The sequence below is a fragment of the Canariomyces notabilis genome (assembly GCF_033297395.1).
Source record: "Canariomyces notabilis strain CBS 508.74 unplaced genomic scaffold N656scaffold_1, whole genome shotgun sequence".
Taxonomy (NCBI): domain Eukaryota; kingdom Fungi; phylum Ascomycota; class Sordariomycetes; order Sordariales; family Chaetomiaceae; genus Canariomyces; species Canariomyces notabilis.
The window spans coordinates 528,997-547,361 of NW_027041823.1; the positions used below are offsets into that span (position 1 = coordinate 528,997).

At 56.4% G+C, this 18,365-nt stretch overlaps 8 protein-coding genes across 8 annotated transcripts; 3 read left to right on the plus strand and 5 right to left on the minus strand.

Moving 5' to 3' along the window:
* Positions 1–54: 54 nt before the first annotated feature.
* Positions 55–730, minus strand: N656DRAFT_700331 (Ctr-domain-containing protein; the record flags this gene model as incomplete). Its single annotated transcript, XM_064810861.1, has 2 exons — positions 55–585; positions 680–730. The coding sequence occupies 2 exons, from the start codon at positions 728–730 to the stop codon at positions 55–57; spliced, it is 582 nt and encodes a 193-aa protein (XP_064674682.1).
* An 810-nt stretch (positions 731–1,540) lies between these two features.
* N656DRAFT_773141 (uncharacterized protein) lies at positions 1,541–4,015 on the plus strand. The gene has a single exon (XM_064814008.1). It carries the CDS (start codon positions 2,003–2,005, stop codon positions 3,968–3,970), a length of 1,968 nt encoding a protein of 655 aa, XP_064674683.1. The 5' UTR covers positions 1,541–2,002; the 3' UTR covers positions 3,971–4,015.
* A 137-nt stretch (positions 4,016–4,152) lies between these two features.
* Positions 4,153–5,972, minus strand: N656DRAFT_699211 (peptidase S28; the record flags this gene model as incomplete). The annotated part of the gene is made up of 3 exons (XM_064810770.1): positions 4,153–4,603; positions 4,661–5,787; positions 5,850–5,972. 3 exons carry the CDS (start codon positions 5,970–5,972, stop codon positions 4,153–4,155), a joined length of 1,701 nt encoding a protein of 566 aa, XP_064674684.1.
* A 505-nt stretch (positions 5,973–6,477) lies between these two features.
* On the minus strand, positions 6,478–8,783 carry N656DRAFT_764404 (Di-copper centre-containing protein; the record flags this gene model as incomplete). Its single annotated transcript, XM_064813330.1, has 6 exons — positions 6,478–6,681; positions 6,745–7,117; positions 7,179–7,854; positions 7,911–7,992; positions 8,027–8,355; positions 8,444–8,783. The coding sequence occupies 6 exons, from the start codon at positions 8,781–8,783 to the stop codon at positions 6,478–6,480; spliced, it is 2,004 nt and encodes a 667-aa protein (XP_064674685.1).
* Positions 8,784–9,868: 1,085 nt separating this feature from the next.
* N656DRAFT_785953 (uncharacterized protein) lies at positions 9,869–11,267 on the minus strand (the record flags this gene model as incomplete). Its single annotated transcript, XM_064816479.1, has 2 exons — positions 9,869–10,921; positions 11,193–11,267. 2 exons carry the CDS (start codon positions 11,265–11,267, stop codon positions 9,869–9,871), a joined length of 1,128 nt encoding a protein of 375 aa, XP_064674686.1.
* A 1,131-nt stretch (positions 11,268–12,398) lies between these two features.
* Positions 12,399–14,582, minus strand: N656DRAFT_11651 (uncharacterized protein). Its single transcript, XM_064808535.1, has 4 exons — positions 14,077–14,582; positions 13,611–14,014; positions 13,335–13,559; positions 12,399–13,268 (listed from the first exon to the last, which is right to left on the minus strand). The coding sequence occupies exons 1-4, from the start codon at positions 14,452–14,454 to the stop codon at positions 12,689–12,691; spliced, it is 1,587 nt and encodes a 528-aa protein (XP_064674687.1). The 5' UTR covers positions 14,455–14,582; the 3' UTR covers positions 12,399–12,688.
* A 1,351-nt stretch (positions 14,583–15,933) lies between these two features.
* N656DRAFT_773146 (uncharacterized protein) lies at positions 15,934–16,513 on the plus strand. The gene has a single exon (XM_064814009.1). The coding sequence runs from the start codon at positions 16,037–16,039 to the stop codon at positions 16,307–16,309; it is 273 nt and encodes a 90-aa protein (XP_064674688.1). The 5' UTR covers positions 15,934–16,036; the 3' UTR covers positions 16,310–16,513.
* A 399-nt stretch (positions 16,514–16,912) lies between these two features.
* N656DRAFT_698653 (uncharacterized protein) lies at positions 16,913–18,317 on the plus strand (the record flags this gene model as incomplete). Its single annotated transcript, XM_064810726.1, has 3 exons — positions 16,913–17,341; positions 17,412–17,955; positions 18,022–18,317. The coding sequence occupies 3 exons, from the start codon at positions 16,913–16,915 to the stop codon at positions 18,315–18,317; spliced, it is 1,269 nt and encodes a 422-aa protein (XP_064674689.1).
* Positions 18,318–18,365: the final 48 nt, after the last annotated feature.

Sequence of the window (18,365 nt, forward strand, 5' to 3'; positions counted from 1 at the left end):
GCGTCCGCCATGCCTCTTGGTATAAGCACCGCATCGCTTCAATCCATAGCCTTCTCACCCGCAGCATACCGTCGGCTCCTCAATCCCCGCGGCACCATTATTCACCCCCTTATTAGTCCCTACCGGGTCAGGCCCGCCGCCAATCACCACCGTTCTGGTCATCCAATCACACAGAAACTTGCCCAGCAGCGCCCCGAGCAGGATACAAATAATAATGTACCCATTGTAGTACATGGCGAGCAGCATAACCAGGTAGGCCAGGCCGAATGTGGCCGCGTGAATGAGGGAGCGCACAAACTGCTGCAGCGGCGAAGCGCGGAACGTGACGATTTGTGGTGCGACTCCCGACTCGGGTGCAGCTGGGCAAGCTTGCTGCTGGCCACCGTTATTAACGATGAGGCTCATGCGCGCCTGAAAGTCCCGCTGGATGTGCTCGTCGTACTCCTTGCCCAGCCGCCGCAGCCCTTCGAGCACGACTACCATGAGCATGACGCCGATGCACGTGGCCGCGAAGGCGCCGTGCGTCGTGATGTGCCACGACGAGCTGAGGAAGCAGGCATCGATAGTGTACCAGTTCCAGAGCATCTACTTGTATGTACCCTCCTGATTAGTGGTTGGCGGGAAAAGGGGGCATGCAAAATGTAGATGGGACCCAAGGAAAAGGGCAATGCGACCATACCGAGATCTTGCATTCGGCCATGCCCGAATCGCCTCCGTGGTTGTGATCCATTTTGCCGGTCGTTTAAACACCTTGCGTGCTTTGAGTCTGTGTATGTCTCCACAGTGTGGTCTCGAGAGCGAACCGGGTCAAACGGCGAGAGGAAACAATTTAGAAATGCCGGCAGACGGCCGGGAGATAAATTAGCAAGCACACACTATAAAAGCTCCGCGCCCGAGTGACGAGTGTGGTGTGACGGCCGTGCAGGCTGCTTGATTCGCGGCGCAGCTTCCGCACTCAGCACTTTCAGCAGTGACTCGGGAATGCTGGTGTTGTCTGGTGTGTGCAACACAAGTTCTTTAAGAGGACGAAATTGGTGTGATTGCGGCTTGTGGTTCTCGTGATTCAGGAAATGCTGTCATTCGGTTCTTCGTGTCTCTCTCCTCAGGACAATACGTTTTGAATGGTTCTCGGCCTTTTTGTTTTCGTCACGTCGTGCTACGAAGAGGATACCTCTGTGGTTCAACCAGCTCACTGAGCAGAAATGCGCCAGAATCCGCAACTTCCAAATGCTCGCTCGACCAATCTTGCCAAGCATGCCCGCCACCAGCCCCACGGACTGCATGTCTTGACCCTGCGGGGCCTGTTCCAGGGCATTAAATGCAGCGATTGGCTCGCTTCGCTTGAACCCTGGAAGTCGATCCAGGCCCGGTCCGCTGGTTCCCACTTGCTGATGTGGAAACGTGCTCAAAGATGCTCAATGCCAAGGGAATCGGCAAAACATCCAGAAGGCGATTGCGAGGACCGATATCCAAAATGGCAAGAAACTCCTGGCGTCGAGTTCGTAAGTTAAGCCTCTCATATCGTGCGCAAGTGCTTGGCTCACCAGTTTATCGGCTGCCAATTTGCGCAAACCTTCGTGGAAGTTCAACCTGGGCTCGGCTCGATTTTAAATCTGCTCAAACTGCGACTCGATCTCGACCGATGCCTGCCGGAAGGGTCCCACACCCGAAACCCACAAACCCACCGTTGACGGACTGGAAGGCGTGTTCGGAACCTGGCTCCCGAGAGCCAACGGCGACTGGCCCTTATAAACCGACCATGTGTTCCCGGTCTTCGCCACATGTTTATTAACAGACATGCATCGTATCCCGGCCCTGTGCATCCTTCTGTGTCAGCACCCACTACCCCATGATCCCATGAATGCCCTTGCCAGTTCTCGCTCGAACTCCCTCAGGCTTGCTTGACTGAGTCTACTCATCCTCTGGCCGGTTCCGCCAGGGACGAGCCAACTCCCAAACCTCCATTGCAGAAAGAACGAACAGAGGGACCGTGCTGCCCGCCATGGCGCTCACGCCGCGGCACATCCAGAACTTCTCCGAAGCGGCCTCGCTCGAGCCGCACTGGGGCTACGCCGACCGCGCTGTGCCATGCACCAACGACCCGGGGTCATGCGCCTACCTCGACGTTGTCTACTCTTCCCACGACCAGGGGATGGTTTACACGGGCATCTTCTGGTTGACCGTCCTGGGCATCCTCCTCGTCTGGGCCCTCGGCCGCCGCATCTTCCCCGCCCAACAAGACGACGGCACCTCCCTCGTCACCCCACAACAACAAACTCCCCACGAACCCGAATCCCAACTGGTCCCTAAGCGACCGCGGGGGACATGGTGGCACGCCTTAACATCAGCGTTGCGCACCCACCTCCTCCGCCCGTCCCCTTTTCGGTCCATCTTCGGCCACACGACGCGGCTGCAGGTCCTGATCCTGCTGATACTCACAGGGTACTTGACGATCTGGACGTTTGCGGGGATCGTCTACTCGCGCTGGATCACGCCGATCAAGGGTCAGCCGGCGGACGTGGTCAACACGCGCACGTCGTTAGGCCCGTGGGCCGACCGGATCGGGGTGCTGGCGTACGCGCTGACGCCGCTGTCGGTGCTCCTGGCCAGCCGCGAGTCGCTGCTGAGCTTGCTGACAGGTGTGCCCTACACGAGCTTCATGTTCCTGCACCGCTGGACGGGGTATATCATTCTGGTTCAGAGCCTCCTGCATACGCTTGGCTGGACCCTCGTCGAGGCTTGGCTGTACCGTCCGCAACCCACCGTGTGGAACACCTGGGTGGGGCAGACGTATGCTATTTGGGGGTTTGTAGCGCTGGGCTTATTGGTGCTGCTGTGGGTGTGCTCGCTGCAAGTGGTGGTAAGGAACGTGACGGGGTACGAGTTTTTTCGCAAGGCGCATTACGTGCTCGCCATGGTGTACATTGGCGCGCTGATTGGGCATTGGCAGCAGTTGCAGTGCTTCCTGGTGCCTGGGCTGGTGCTGTGGTTCGTGGACCGCTTGGCGAGGCTGATCAGGACGGGCCTGCTGCATTATGGGTATATCACGGAAAAGGGTGCCTGCGGGTTCGGGGCTGTGCCGGCGAGTGCAAAGTTGTGGAGGGACGAGAGGCTGGGCCATGTTGTCAGGCTCGACTTTGACCACGTCCAGGCGCCCTGGAAGGTTGGACAACACTTCTTTGTGTGCTTCACCGAGGGTAGCATCTGGCAGAGCCACCCATTTACGCCCCTGTCGCTGCCTGTGCCGGACGCGGCGGGCAGGGTGCGTCATTCGTACATCTTCCGCGCCAAAGGGGGCGAGACGAGGAAGATTGCGGATATTCTTGACAAGAAGATGGCCGCGGCAACGGCAACGGCGGATGATGGTGTGGTGCCGACTACGCCTGTTATTCTACAGGGTCCGTACGGCGAGAGTATCGTCGAGGGCCTCACGCAAGATACCAATGTGCTCTGCGTCGCGGGCGGCACCGGTATTACCTACGTGCTCCCAGCCCTACTACGGCTGGTAAGGGGGCGAGTGAACCCAGAGAGGAGGATCGAGCTGATGTGGGCGGTCAAGAGAAAGCAGGATTTGGAATGGGTCGAGCCCGAAATGGAGGAGCTCCGCAGGCTGGGGGCCGCTCACGGCCTCCGGATCGGGACATATGTCACGGCCGAGCCGCGTTCCCCACTTGAAAAGGAGGGCAAGGTCGTGGACGAGAAGAGGACAGCCGAGTCCTCTGAGGATGATGCTGACAGCCGAATATCATGCGGAAGCGACCATGAGCAGAGACCGGATGTGGATACGGTCGTGAGGAACTTTGTCGACCGGGTGGCGCGGGGTGCTACTCGTGTCATTGGCAGTGGACCGCCGGGCATGATTGCGGATTTGAGGAGCTCCGTGGCCGGGTGCAATTCGGGCGCGAAGGTGTGGAGAGGAGAGGAGCGGTTCGATGTGAGCCTTGTGTGCGATGACCGGCTGGAGTGGTAGATACCCTTTTATGAAGTCTATACCCCTGTTTATTCAAGTTTATATGTTTCCAAGTTCCATCCAACATGCACAACAATCCCATCTTGACCCCGGAAGCCGTCTAGAACTCCGCCCGCCTGCTTCACAGATCGCCAAGTTCAAACCAGTCTGCTGCTGCTTCAGGTTAGCATCCACTCACATGTTCAGCACCATCTATCACCACCCCTACATCTAGACCTCCTCCACTCGTCAACCCATGCTTTCACAAAGTGTACCTCGGCGCTCTGTGCCTTGGCAACGGGCTTCGGCGGCAGTCCGGGCCGCGTCTCGTTGGGGAACAACCCGTTCTCGTCCCAGTGATGCACGGCGTTGTCGATGAGGATGAAGGGCTCGCTGACGGTGTTCTTGCGCTCTCGCAGCCCAATCCTGTGCGCACCCGCATACCGCCAGGGATCCCACTCCCCGTCGACCAGCGCCAGGCGCGGGTAGCTGATGTGTACCCCGCCGTGCTTGTTGATGCGCTCTACCTGTGCCGGGGTGGTGATGTTGAAGGCTTCACGGCAGACGACGGATAGGTAGTCGAGGGAGATTAGGCGGGAGATGAGTGGGAGTTGGTTGGCGGGTACACCGGAGCCGGTTTGTAGGTAGCCCCATCTTTTTTTAGTCATGTCAGTGAGTTTTATATAGTATGTAACAGGGGAAGACGCTTACTCAAAACAGTACTGGTACGCCCACAGCCGCCAGGTCTGCTGAAGATTATCCTGGCGGTAAAAAGTCGTGTTATAATTCGTGAAGCATGCGTCCTGACTCTCACGGCGGCAGGACCGCACGGTGGTGGCGTTGACGTAGCCGATGTAGTTGAGCAGCTGGGCGGCGAGGGCGGCTGCCTCCTTTTTGTCTCCATACCCGCCTGCGGTGACCAGCGCGCGGGCTTCGTCTTCGGCCTCGGCGGTGCGCGGGTACAGCGGCGCCGTGGAGCTGACGTTGGCGCAGTAGCGGCCAAACTCGGTGCTGTTGACGGCCGGGTCCCAGTTCAGCCCCTGCAGGCCCGCGATGCCGGCCGAGATGGCGTTGGCGAAGTCGTCGCTGCGCGTGAGATTGCCTAGCCCAAAGGCGCGCTTCAAGCGGGGGACCCAGTCGGTGGCGGACTTGTTGAGGAGAATGGTGTCGACGATGTGAGTTAGCTTTTGCGTGGCCACCACGCAGTCCCTGGGAGCGAACAGCCGGGCCGCTTCGTAGTACTGCCAGTAGTCGTAGATGGCCTCAGGCACACCCGACGACGAGATGGCGCCCCAGTAGATATCCGGGTACAACTTGCGCAGGAATGCGACGAAGGAACCCGCGTATGAGCCCCCGTAGGCAATGTAGGCGTTCTTGGACGCGGTGAGGTCCAGGTGTTCGAGCCCCGGATAGACGACATGCTCGGCGAAGTAGGCCATGTCGGCCAGGGCCTGATCCGTCGTCAGGAAGCGCAGGTTCGCGGTGCTGAAGTCGGGGGTAGGTAAGCTCTCCCCGTAGTAGCGGTGCTCCAGGATCACACCCAAGCCGTGGGTTGCCTGGGCCAGCTGCGCGACGATGCCCTTTTGCAAAAAGGGCAGACGATCGACGCCGCTGGTTTCGCCCGATTGCAGGACGATGACGGGCCCGCCTTTCTTGTAGTGGCTGGGGTCAAACCAGTAGCGCAGGGCAAAGGTGGCGTTCGAGTGCGGCTCGTAGAGGGAGTCATTGTGAAAGTGGTCTACGGGCACCTGGATGGTGTGTGCTGGGTACAGCAGCTGGAGGTCTTCATCATCCCTGACTGCCAGAGCACGGCTGTCTTCTGCCTCCTTCTGGGTGAGCTATGCATGAGTGTCAGCCTGTGACGAGACAGTTCGACTCTGAGAATTACCAAGGTACGCACCTGTTCCTTGAAGTCCTTGAGCGTCAAGGAGGTTCGGAATGCACCTCCATTGAATCCACTAGCAAGCTGCGCGAGGCAGACCACGCCGAAGGCAAGTCCTCCAAGTCTTGTCGCTCCCACCATGGTTGATGATTCCAAGATCGCCAAGCAGGACGAGCCGTTAGAACAAGCTATGAGGATGGAATGCTCACCTTAAGCACAATCTAGTAAGTTGTAACGCGGTGGGGTCCCACCGATCCAACGATCCTCCACATACACCCGCTCGGCCGATCGCTGTTGGTTGGGCCCTGCCGCCGTATACTATTCGGCACCGTTGATTACTGCTGACAATGCGGCTTTAGCTCCGCGAAAGCGGAAGGTAGAGAAGATAGGTCTTCCAACTTCCCGATTGAGGCAGCGTGAACCACGCGTTCGTGAATGCCGTCGCAGTTGTTGTGGGGCCGCCGTCGAGTCATGGTTGTCCGGCCGGAAGTAAGCCGGCCAGGGGGGTTGCCGATCCACTGGCCGCTGCCAAGCACTAAATCACTGGGGAGGGGGGGAGGGGCTCAGGGGGGTTATAGACTTTATAGCGATCCTCCGTACTTCAGGTATTCAACTTCAACTTTCAAACAATCATGCATCTCCTAGTTTACCGCATTGGTAAACTCAGGCTCTCAGTCGCGCCAGCAGAACTCCCCTTGTACATGTAACCGCCCTGCTTGGCCTGCGTAGCCCTCTCCAGGGGCACATACTCCGCATCAGACTCGTGATCGTCAAAGCGGGCACCACGGTAGTGAACCGTCACCTCCACGAATGGTTCCTCGTCAGGGATCTCAATGTCCGCACCGCTTGCCTAAGGTAGTCATCTCATTAGACCCTGGTTGAACCCAACATGGGAAAGGCACTGGTAACCCACCGATTTGACTCTCCAGTGCAGAAACTTTTCCAGATACTTGCCTACTTCGTGTTTTTCGAGGTTAGCCAGCGCGTGGATCCCTTCTAGTGGTCCCTCCCCGGCCTCCGCATTGGCCCATGTCTTGGTGCGCGAGCGAGCAACCAAGGTAGCGGTCAGCGGGATCTGGGCGCGGGAGAGTGTGCCCTCTCGGGATTTGACGAGGCACTTCTTGCATCCTCCGCCTCCAGCACGAACCCCAAAAGCGGGGTTGCTGAACGTGTAGACGAATCCGACATGTTGAGGTTGCTTGTGTGGTGGGCCCGAGAATGTGTCGAACGTGTCCTTCTCGCCCAGAAAGAAGTAGATCGTGTACGGTAGACCGTCGAAGGCGAAGCTGTATCTTCCAGTCAGCCATGACTTTATTGCTTGACTTGATGGATATGAGAGAGACAAACCGGTCATATTGGACGTTGACAATGATGTCAGACTTCAACGAGTCATCAAACCATCCCGAGACGGAGGGCGACATCGAGGTCTGATATAACGTCTTCAGCTGGTTTCTGATGTCCTCCATGTACTTTGCCTCGTCAAATTGCCCTGCCGTCTTGTACTTGTCGAGCCAGGGCTGTAGCTCGGGGTACGAATATCCCAGCGACATCCAGTTTCTGATGTCATCCGAGACAAAGCAATCCCCTTGACGGTTCTTGTGGAATGGTGCCAGGGGTGTCTGGAGCGTGACGATGGTCTGGGGCGAAATATTCCATGTCCCGTCATCATCGTACGGCTCTTCCAGATGATCGAACCAGTTATTTGGGTTGTTCTCGTTGAGAGCCTGCCAGATGGCAAACTGTCTGTCGATATTGCAGTGATGCATAAAGAAGATTGGGTCAAACCCGGCAACTGGGACCTCGGTCATGTGGCCCATGAAAGTGCCGAACCCACCAGTCCAGTTATGTATGTTGTTATGGAGGAATTCCAGGTTCAGATATGCCTTGGGGTCCCGCTTCTCGCCCTTGGGAACTCTGGTCGTGGCGAACTGGGCAAACGAAGTCATGTAGTCGGGCTCATACAGCCGGTAGACCATCTCGGCAAGTGGTACGCCGTCAGCGTTGTGGTTGTACCACGGGTGTGCTTCAAGGGCATCACGGATACGGTCGTTGTTGACGGTACCACCAACCCAATCTTACGAGACTGATCCCGCCTGGGGTTCGAATCTCGCCCAGCGGGATGTGCTGCGGCACTTGGAGAACTGGAGGAGACGTCAGTTTTCTAGACAAACGATAGTTTGAGAAGATGCGCTTACGGGAACCGTGAACAGTCGGTTCTCGGCGTTGATGTGCCGCACATCATTGATGCCAAACGAACCCATCTGCGCTTTGCCAGGCATATTGAACCTGTACATGGGGTTGTCAATTGTGACAACATAGGCAATGTCAGCCTTCTTGTAGTCTATCACCTGAATCTGGGATTTCTTGGCAATGAGAGGGATGTCGTAGACCAGTGTATCCTTTTGCGGGTCAGCCTTGTCTGGTCGAGTCTTCTTCTGGGCCCAGTCCCAATAAGGGAAACGCCAGGTACCGGCAGCACTCTTCCATTGTTCCCGCTTGCTCTCAGGGACCTGGGAGATGACCTCTTGAATCATGATATCATATAAGACTTGCTGTATTCCCGAACTTTGTTAGCGAAGGAAACCAGCACATAATGCAAGGGAGAGGCGTACCTCGTAGAGAAGCATATGCGTATGGACGGTGCCAGCACGGGAACAGGAGGCTATCGTGGGTGCAGTATCCCATCCCGCCCGTGGCTGCCGTGTAGTCTTCTTCATCCCACGGCTGGTAGGGATATCCGTGGATGCCGGCAATCTGGAAGAACGAGAGCTTTCCCGTAGGGTCTCTTTCCTGGAAGATTTTGAGGGCCCAGATGAACAGACTGTTCTGAATCAAGTGCTCCAAGGTCTTGCCTGGGTACCAGCTGTCTGCCTCGAGGCGAAGGGGCACGGTGGTGTCAGTGACACCTGCTTTGATGCCCTTGATGACATAGGTGTCGCCTTCGTTTCCCATCTTGGGACCTGTCGGCGGCGAGTTGTTGTCAAAAGATTGTTGAGTGTGCCTCTGAATCGAAGGACTGCAGAGGGCTCTGATGATCTGAGTGACGTCCTGAGTTTTCTCTAGGCATCTTGGGACCTGCCGAGCCCTTATGTATGTCTTTCCTCTCATCAAATACCCAGGGACGGCCATCAACTTTCCCCTCCTCCTGAGTTTATGAAGCCACAGCTGCGCTCGATGCATGATGCAGTCGCGGAAGCACTGCAACTTAGCGGTGACGATCCAGATGCAGTAGGGGCCCGTAGAATGTCAAGCCACTTTCTGCCCAAATACAATATTCTCGCGTAGACAACACACTAGACAGGCCGAGACCCCTTTCAGCCCGCCACCAGTTGGATAAGTAGATGTGCATGCGCTGCACACGGGTGACTTCAACCAATCCCAATTGCGTTCCGACCACATTTTTGGGCATCCCTGAACATCTGCGCATAAGCTAGTGAGTGGCAGAACAACTGATAAACAACGTCCGCTTCGCTCTCTTCGCTTTCATAAGTCATACCCAAAAAGGCCTGGGGACATTCCGGACTGCCGTACGCCGAAAAAGCATCGTTCCTCAACCATACCAAAGACATATCCAAAACACGTAAACGCTCAAGCAAATGCCGCGGTATCCAAACCGGCGCCATCCCCAACGGGGCGTATACAGCGAACACAAAAGCAAATAGTATAGTACTTTGCCACCACCACATTCAGTCTCCCCAGCTCTCCGAAAGCGTCCATCAGCCTCAACATGCGCGAGAAAACCGGCGCAAATTCCGACCTCCGCCGCGGAACAACAGCTCCAAGGCACTGAGCGCATGACCAGGCTAGCGTTCTGTTATGCGCGCCTTGCTCGGCTTCCCCTTCTTTTCACTCTGCCCAACAGAGCCGGCCCTTGCCTAGTCCTGTATAAGCAGGGCCAAAAGATGTTCCATGGTGCGGGACATGAGAGACGCTAGTCCGGCGCGCATGGCATACCTCTTGCCCCCTCACCGCTCTTAGACGACTGCTTTCCAGGCAAGCAGTAGTCGGGAGGCAGGCAAGTCAGGAACGATCCGTCGCTACCAGATCATGCCATGACTCCTGACTCCGGCCGTGACATCGCCGTTCTTCTTCCTCATCCTGACCGTCCTCGTCCTTACCAAATCCTTCACACCCATGCCGAGCACGCCCAATATCCCCGCGACGAGCATGACAGCAATAGCCAGCATGACCACAACAGGGAACCAGAGCGCGGCGTCCAACAAGCTCAGCCACGGCCCGCTGGGCGCGATCCGCCCCTCAACGCCGCTGCCCGTGTCGATGGCCGCAAGGCTGACCTGCATCGAGTTGAGCACGACCGAGCTGACGGCAAAGACGGTGATGATGGGCGCGATGGTGTGCGCCAGAAACGACCCCCACTGCGGGTAGATGTGGAAATAGGCCAGATACCCCCTGGACCAGGCGGCGCGGTTGATGCGCGTCAGGCGCATCTCGCCGTAGTGGTAGCGCCGGCTCACGTGGTCGTCGCCTACTCGTGCAAAGGGCTCAATGAACTCGCACCATTCTTCGTAGGTCGGCAGCTGGCCGTCGTCCTTTTTGGGGATCAGGTTCAGCTCGCACGCCTCGATGTAGTCGATCTCGAACTGGATGATGTAGTAGTAGCTGCGCATGAAGCCCAGGCTGGCTTTGTAGGCGTCCTCGTCGGCATGGCGGATGTAGTCCCAGAAGGCCTGGGAGTAGAAATAGGCGGGCACGGGCTTGATGAAGATAAGCTGGTAGTGCCAAAGCAGGTGCAGCCCCGGGTGCTCGTCGACAATGACCTTGCGCTCGCGTGACTTTTGGTGGTGCAGTGCGGTGATGTGGGCGTACGACGGGGTTTGCACGAAGATGACGCTCATCAAGGGGCAGAGACTGTCGAGCTTATCGGTCTTGTGCTGGTCCTGGAGATATTTGAGCAACGGGTCTTTGCCGTCTGCACTGAGCCCACCGCTGTCCAGGCGGACTCGCGGCTGGCCAGGCAAGCATTGCTTGTGGCCGCCGGCCTTGACTCTGAGGATCTTCCTTGTCTTCTCGCCTGTCTCGATTAACTCTAGCTGTTCGTTAAACTCTCGCACAAGTCCGGCGAAGGGTGTCTTGGCGTGCGCATAGCCTATGTGCGCAAGATTTGGCGACTCGATGGTCGCGTCTGCACCGCGTGTGGGGTGTGCTTCCCCCATGGCGCTCCCCTGTCGACAGCCGGATCCCGCCGGGCGTTGCCTCGGTTTTCGGAGCGGGGTGGAGCGGCTGCAGTGGCGGACCGACGCGCTGCGGCCCGCACAATCGTCCCGTTGAAGGTGATATTGCTTCTTGCTCTGTATTTAAACTGTACTACCAGTTGTTGGACGTTGTGCAGTGAATACTCACAGCGAGAGACTGGGTCGAGTTCCCGATTTTTGTATCAGCAGGATAGCCGCGGTTGTGAGCGGTTGGGAGCGCCATGGCGGCGCAGAGCTGAGTGTGCGTCTCCGAGATCCTGGTTTGCTTGGCACCAAGCTTCGGCGGACCACCCCCTGACACCCCCAGCGTGCCACCCATCACATCGGCCGATGCCAGCTCGCCGCAGCCCCACCATCTCCAAACGAATGGGCGGCTAATTTTAATATTTTAACATCGTTTCTGACAACTGATATGTGAGAGAGAGCATGTGCAGTAGGGGCTCAAATATTCCCGAAGTGTTAGGTGCCCGATGGCCCCATGAAGCTGCAGATCGTGGCGGTTGCGCAGTCGTTGACCACAAACGAACAGATCTCAAGCGCTCAACCCAGCCCAACCACCAAGTAGTATACAATAATATATCTATCAGGTTGCATTGCATGTCAACCGTATCCCACTTTATTCGTACCAGTGATCCAAACACTTTCAAGACAACTCCAACCAACAAGAAGCTCGATTTCAGTCGTCCCCCGTTAGGTCAATGATTTCCCCCACATTCCTTTTGGCCGGCCGTGAAGAGTTCCGTTGAGGCGGAATATCCAACTTGGGCTTGCTCGCATTCCCTCCTGTTGAACTCCGCTTGTTGATCGTACTTTGGGACATTGGTGACAGGACCCGGCCGTATGGAGACGTGTAAGGAGCAGCAGCGGGGGCAGCGGGCGTGGCAGAAGCGCGGAGCGTTGGCCCGCGCCATGTGCTCGACATGATTCGCTTGTTTCCCGCTGCTGGTGGACCCTTTGCAATTGACGGGAGCAGCGGGGCTGGAGCCGGGTTCTTTTGAGGTGCATATGCAGGGCCGCCGGGGGGTGTTGCTGTTGCTGGGGATTGCCAACCGGCCGTCCTTGCATCAGGGGTTGGCCTTACACTGTTACGCACTTGTCCCAACCCTCCTGCAACAGACTCAGGAGGCAGAATGGATTGCAATGGGGGCAAACGGCACCCATTACCGGAGGCGGAAGGATGAGATCCAGCAGCACTTCCAAGCGGACCGAGTTGCGACGGAAAAGTGGCTCCAGGTGGGTTGGGGTGAATCGCGGGAATCGGGCCGCTGGCCATGGCATAAGCCGTAGGGAATTGCGGTTGCTCACGCCCCTTCGCAAAGTTTTCGATGGGCAGGGGTATAACTGGGGGTTCTGTAGGTTTAGAATTCATGACTGTGTCGTGTTCACCGCCCAGGACGGTGCGTAGTGCTGGGCCAAAGAGCTTGCCGATCTCAACAGCTGCGCTGCTCGTCTCCTCTTCCCATTTTTGGAAACTTGGGCCCTTGATCACCTTGGTTATGACGATACCGCCGCCTTCGCCTGGGGAAAACGCGCATTGCAGCTGCGTTCTATAAGGCCACACGAAAGTGCCGATATGCAGCAGCTCCTCTCCGGAGCAACCGTTGACACTAGCAGCTGGCGCGTCAGATGAAAGAAATCCGTTGATCAAGCTGCAAATTCTGCAGAGGCAGGGGACCGTCCAAATTTCAGGCAGCCACCGCATCGGAGGTGGGCCGACACGCTTGGCGAGGAAAGTTTCAAGGACCGCCGCAAAGAGATGACGATAGCGAGGCGTGGACAATGGGGACCGCGTGTTCCTCGAGTATCTCGAGGAGCTGCCTCAGGAACGGTAACCAAAAACCATGGAAGTCTCGCATTTTGATGATTCCGACGTCGCCAACGACCTTTCAGTGCAAATCGTGCCAGGATGATGTCACTGGCACCCTCTGCGAGGAGGGAAGAGACGAAAGGAGCGAGACCAGAGTCATTAACAGGTCCTGGCCCAACAGGTTTCCCATTGCATCGGTCACAGCATCGACAGGTTTGACCTTGGTGAACAGGCGAAGGACCGCAAGAAAGCTTGGATACGTCTAGCGTGTCCGTGATATGCCTTGCAAACTGCTCCAAACGTTCTTTGGATACCGAAGCCTGGGCACGTTGGGCCGCTGTAAGTCGACTGAGACCCTCAAAGACTCCTAGACTTAAGGGTATGGAAGGGGCAGTCTTTTGGACGAGAGGTAGAAGCCTATACATTGTACCTGCATGAGCTTGCTGACATGTAAATTCAGAAGGTGGCTGGCATGATACTTACTCTGTGGTCAAGATCTCCGGGCCGAGCACAACACAGACCAGTTCAACCAAGCGCCGACCATCCTGCGCAGTGGCAGACTGTGAGCCTACACTTTCCAAGGCGCTGGATACCAGGCGCCGCAGCAATTCCTGGCCCTCGCTCCCCATTGCCCGAAGACGGAGGAGCTCGCGGGCTACATTGCATCTGTGAGAGAGGTTCGAAGAGGCCAGGCCAATAGCCAGCAGTCTGCAAGCTTGTCGGTCTAAATCTTATGTCACTGCGGCAGTTATGGCATACCCCTTCTCAATGTCACGCACTGCAAGGCCTCCACCTTCAACTTCAGCCACGATCCAGGGGAGCAATGTTGTTAGCGGCACGTGTTTCCCGAGTTTGACAACAGCCTGCTCAAAAAAATCCCAATCTTGTGCAGTGAGCAGCGCTTTTAGAAGCGTCTCAATTGCATCATCCGAAAGGACAGCAAAGCTAGAGTCCTCCCCCAACTTCCACAGTCTCGTGCAGAGCTGCTTGAAGGCGGGGAGAAGGCGGGCGCGGTTCTGGGGATCGGTGATCTTGGCGGCAAAGTACTCGATCAGGCGCTGCACACCCGTCGTTCTGGAGCAGTAGCGGGCTGACTGGGCAAGGGGGATTTCGCACTGCAACAGAAAGCCGATCATGCCGTCGCGGGGAATAAGCATCACTGCCTGTGCGCATGCGCCATGGGCCCACCGTCCACAGCCAGTCACCAGCACTATCAGATACTCACAGTTTCAGTCATGGAACAAGACCGCGCTTGCGTAGAAGTACCACGCCTTGTGTGCACCCAGTTCCGTTCCTCGACGGGAAGATCGCAGGCCAGGCTGTGTCCCTGCAGGTCGAAGATACTGCGGGCCAGGTAGCTCGGATTCGTCGAAACCGCGACTTTTCGGCCTGTGTCCTCCTTCTCAATCACAGCGATGAAGACCTCAAAGGGTACCTCTGCCTTGAGCCGGTCGAAGGTCTCAACGACAAGCCTGTCACGGCCAGGGAGAGACTTGACGGTGAACGGTCCCTCAGAATCCTGAGCATCGAGTCCGTAGTAGACGATATTGACAGGCTTGTCCAACCCAGCTCTGCAGCACATCGGCCAAATCCTTGGCGACATCGTCAACTGAGTCGCGGTCGACTTTCGTGCTGTCGGAAGCGTCGTCTTTGCCCAGGCGATGCAACCTGTCCAGCTCGGCGCGAAGATCCGCCTTTAGATCCGAAAATTCGTCTTCTTGCAGCCGTTCAAAGAAGCTCAGCGTCTTGTCGAGCCTTGATCTGGAGCCATCCTCGCCGTCATGGACGCGACGGTGCGCGTGACGCGTGTCTCGGCCGTTTCCAGCATCGCTTCTTTCGTCATCGCTAAGGATATGAAAATCATGGAGCCGAGCCTTCTTCGAAGGACTCAGCATGCGATCCTCCAAGCCTGAGGAGGCGTGGCTCCGCTTGCGTGAGGAGAGCATTGGGCGGATCGCGGCATACCTTATGGGCGGAATGTGGTGATCCCAGAGCGCTGGAACGCGCTAAAAAGACGCGCTGGGATGGTGTTCTCGTCATTATCTGGTAGGCTTGGCGTAGCGCCCCGCAGCGCTGCCGGCATGACCCCACTGCCCCCACCCGCCCACTTTATCACAGAGTGACATTTCTCTCTTAGATATCCATAGATTGATGCTTTCTCTGGATTTATTACATTGGAGAGAATAGCTGAAATATATCATAGCATGTTTAATTCAAGGTTGTAAGGCAAATCCTGAGCTAGGTAAATCACATATGTATAACCTTTCAAAATACGAAGTCTACCAATTGACATTAAAGCTAACTTTTTATCAGGTACCGGTAGTGTTCCGTGAAAGACCAACATGTGCCCCGTTTCCTACCTTGGTTAGTTCGAGCTTTCCAGTTTCAACGTTCTGTTCGCGGTGCACACAAACAAGACACCAGTGGCCCATTTTCCACTTCAATTGCATGGATGAATACCGAATAATGCAGCAGTCAAGCCTGTGGTTCGCGAAAAAACAAGGCTCCCAGCACAGCTCGTGGTTCCAGCCTTCTAGGTTTCCGGTGAGCAAGTCAGTCAAACGCGGAACATACATGTGTATTTGCTGTCTCAAATCGGCACTTTCTCTCTTCTTAACGTTCCGATAAGGATGGGGGCAGGATCGGGAAACACCTCGGCCCTACGCGGGGCAAGTTGGTAGTTCCACAAGGAAAGGATCAACAGACATCGAACGCGCACCACTCCTGCACCGATAGGATGAACTACCTATCCGTTGTGGGATTCGACGGGATCGCGGGTGACGGAAGGCCCACCCCGACCTAAGGTACCGGTAGTAACTGCCTCTCAACGCAAGTTGCCAAGTTGCGACTTCAACGACGAATCTGGACTTGTTTTCCGAAAACCTGATGCCGAGTGCCGACAGGCTACAACCAGAAACGAACCGACGAGCTTCCCATTACGACTTGCGCTCTTCGTCGCTTGGTTGAAAAGCGTTTGCGACCAGCGCCTGCAAGGATACCGAAGATTCTTGAAAACGACGGGCGTGGCTGAGGCCGAAGCCGACGGCACCGGAAGACCCGGGAAGCCCCGATGCTTAATCAACGACGGCCCACAACAAATGCCGCGGTCGTTGCTTGTCAATGACGTCTAGGGTGGAGGCACTGCTGGGCAGCACGGAGATTAAGAGATTGAGATTCGAGACAGTATGTCCCGCTCCAGTAGTAGGTATCCTGTTCCTTCAAGCCCTCGGAAGACGTGCGAAACACGGAGGCCGGCGATGCTGCTGCCCATTGTTGGTTTTATTCTGGCAAAGCCCTCTAGGATCAAGAATTTGCCTTGTCCGGATGCTGGTCTTCTGGTTTCTTTCGTCTCAAGGGCCGGGCGAGTTGCAGGAGCTCGGTCCGGGTTCGTGGATCCGACCCACCGTGGCCCACCGGAATGTCCGGAATGTCCGGTGCCCTACAGTACTTACGTCTAGGTGTGACGCGTCTCTGAGCATAGTTATCGCGCTGGGCTTCGGTGTTAGCCTACTGTTACTACCACACACTTACAACACAAGTCCAGGAGAGACGCTCCGATCCCGCTGCATCTCATCTAAGCCATCTCGATGGCGGAAGAGGCGCTTGGTTGAAGACATATGGATACGCAGGAATGTTGCCGGCAGTTTTTGGGCACAGAGCACTTGCATAGTATCATTGGATTTGAAGTCCAAGATGCTTCTTGCCCCGGGAGCTTGTCAGGCCCGACAGCCCGAGGCATTAAGCTACCGGTACTCCCCCCCTGTGCCGAGTGCACTGCTACTGCGGTGGGGCGGAAGGACGCAGAGGCTTGGGAACCAGAGAAGCAAATGACGTCGCTAGATACGGGTCATACTACCGCGGTAGAGACCAGCGGAAGAAGGTTCTTCAAGTTCGGATGAAAAACAGGTCAACGGGAGCTGGAACGTGCATACAGGACTGGGGACTTCGAGACATGCTACTGTATATACGCAGCAGGGCTCACCCACATCCGCTGTTTGCTGTCGTCTACACCTCTCCAGGCTTTTTGAATCCGTGTTTCCTGGTCCTATCCTTTTCTCACAATGGCAGTCGGGGCTGTTGTGGAACCCATTGTGGTCATTTCCCTGCTCGCGTTTGGCACCTTCATCAACCGGAACAAGAGTCAACATGGCTATGGCTTATCTTCTACTTCGTCGCTTTCGTCAAGACGCGTTTATTGGCAAGCAACAAAGCACGATCCCGAGCCGAGCTTGGGATTCCTCGAGAAAGGACGGAGATCGGATTCGCAAGAGCCCCTCTCGACCCCCGGCTCAAGTAGGTCAAGCAGCGAGGCGGACTTGACGATTCATGTGGATTCCCTGAACAAGAGGAAACGCACTCTCAGATTCTTAGGCTGGGAGCGGGAAGTAACCACACCTAATACGTCGGTTTTCAAGGACCGTTTTCTTTCTCGAGTGCTCCAGCAGCTGCCTTTCTTGGTTGAAGTCTGGTATTGGGCTCTTATCTACTGGGTATGTATTCCTGACCTCGGCTACCTCTGGCATCACATGCATCGTATCATATTTCTGACGCTTGGCTCAGGTATACCAACTTGGCCGCGCCATCACCGCAATATCTTTGCAGACATCCACGGTTGACACGGCTCGAGAACATGCTCTGCAAATCATCCACATCGAACAGCAGCTGGGCATCTTCATCGAGCCCGCCGTGCAAAGGTGGTTCCTCGCGAGTCCCACGCTCATGCGATGGACCAACAGAGCGTACTCCTTCATCCATATCCCCGGCACCATCCTCTTTCTCATTGTCTTATATCATCTGACAACAGCGAGACCGAGGCGGCAGCAAAGAGACAGTAGCAGCCGGTGGATGACCGAGAACAGCCAGGAGCACAGACAGCTTGGGCCGGCCCTCTACGAGAAGAGGCGGAGGACCATGGCCATGTGCAACCTCCTAGCCTTTATCGTCTTCTCCTCTTGGCCGTGCATGCCTCCGAGGCTGTTGAGCGATCCCGGCTACACAGGCGAGCACGCGAGGGAGGCCAAGAGCTACGGGTTCGTAGACACGGTCCATTCAGCGGACGGGGACAGCAGCGTTTGGACGACAAATAGGTTCTGCAACCAGTATGGTGAGTCCATTCAATAACCTCAGGATCCTCCCCTTTGGATTGCCAGTCCAACTGACGCGCCTGTAGCTGCCATGCCGTCGCTGCATTTTGGCTACTCCTTTCTCATCGGGCTTACCATTGCCACAGCACCGCTAAGGAAGCGCGGGAGGCTTGGCTGGAAGCGTCTGGCCATGGTTTGCATGGGAATGGTCTACCCTGCCATCATACTTGTCGCCATTGTTGCAACCGCAAACCATTTTGTTCTCGATGCTGTAGCGGGGGCTTGTGCCTGCCTATTGGCATGGAAGGCGAATGCTGCCCTGCTCAACCTTCTGCCACTGGAAGATTACTTTCTGGCGATGCTGAGGATACACCGGCCTTGATGGTCTTTTCAGAAGCGGTATGGATTCTCTACTCTGAAGTCTGGTGGG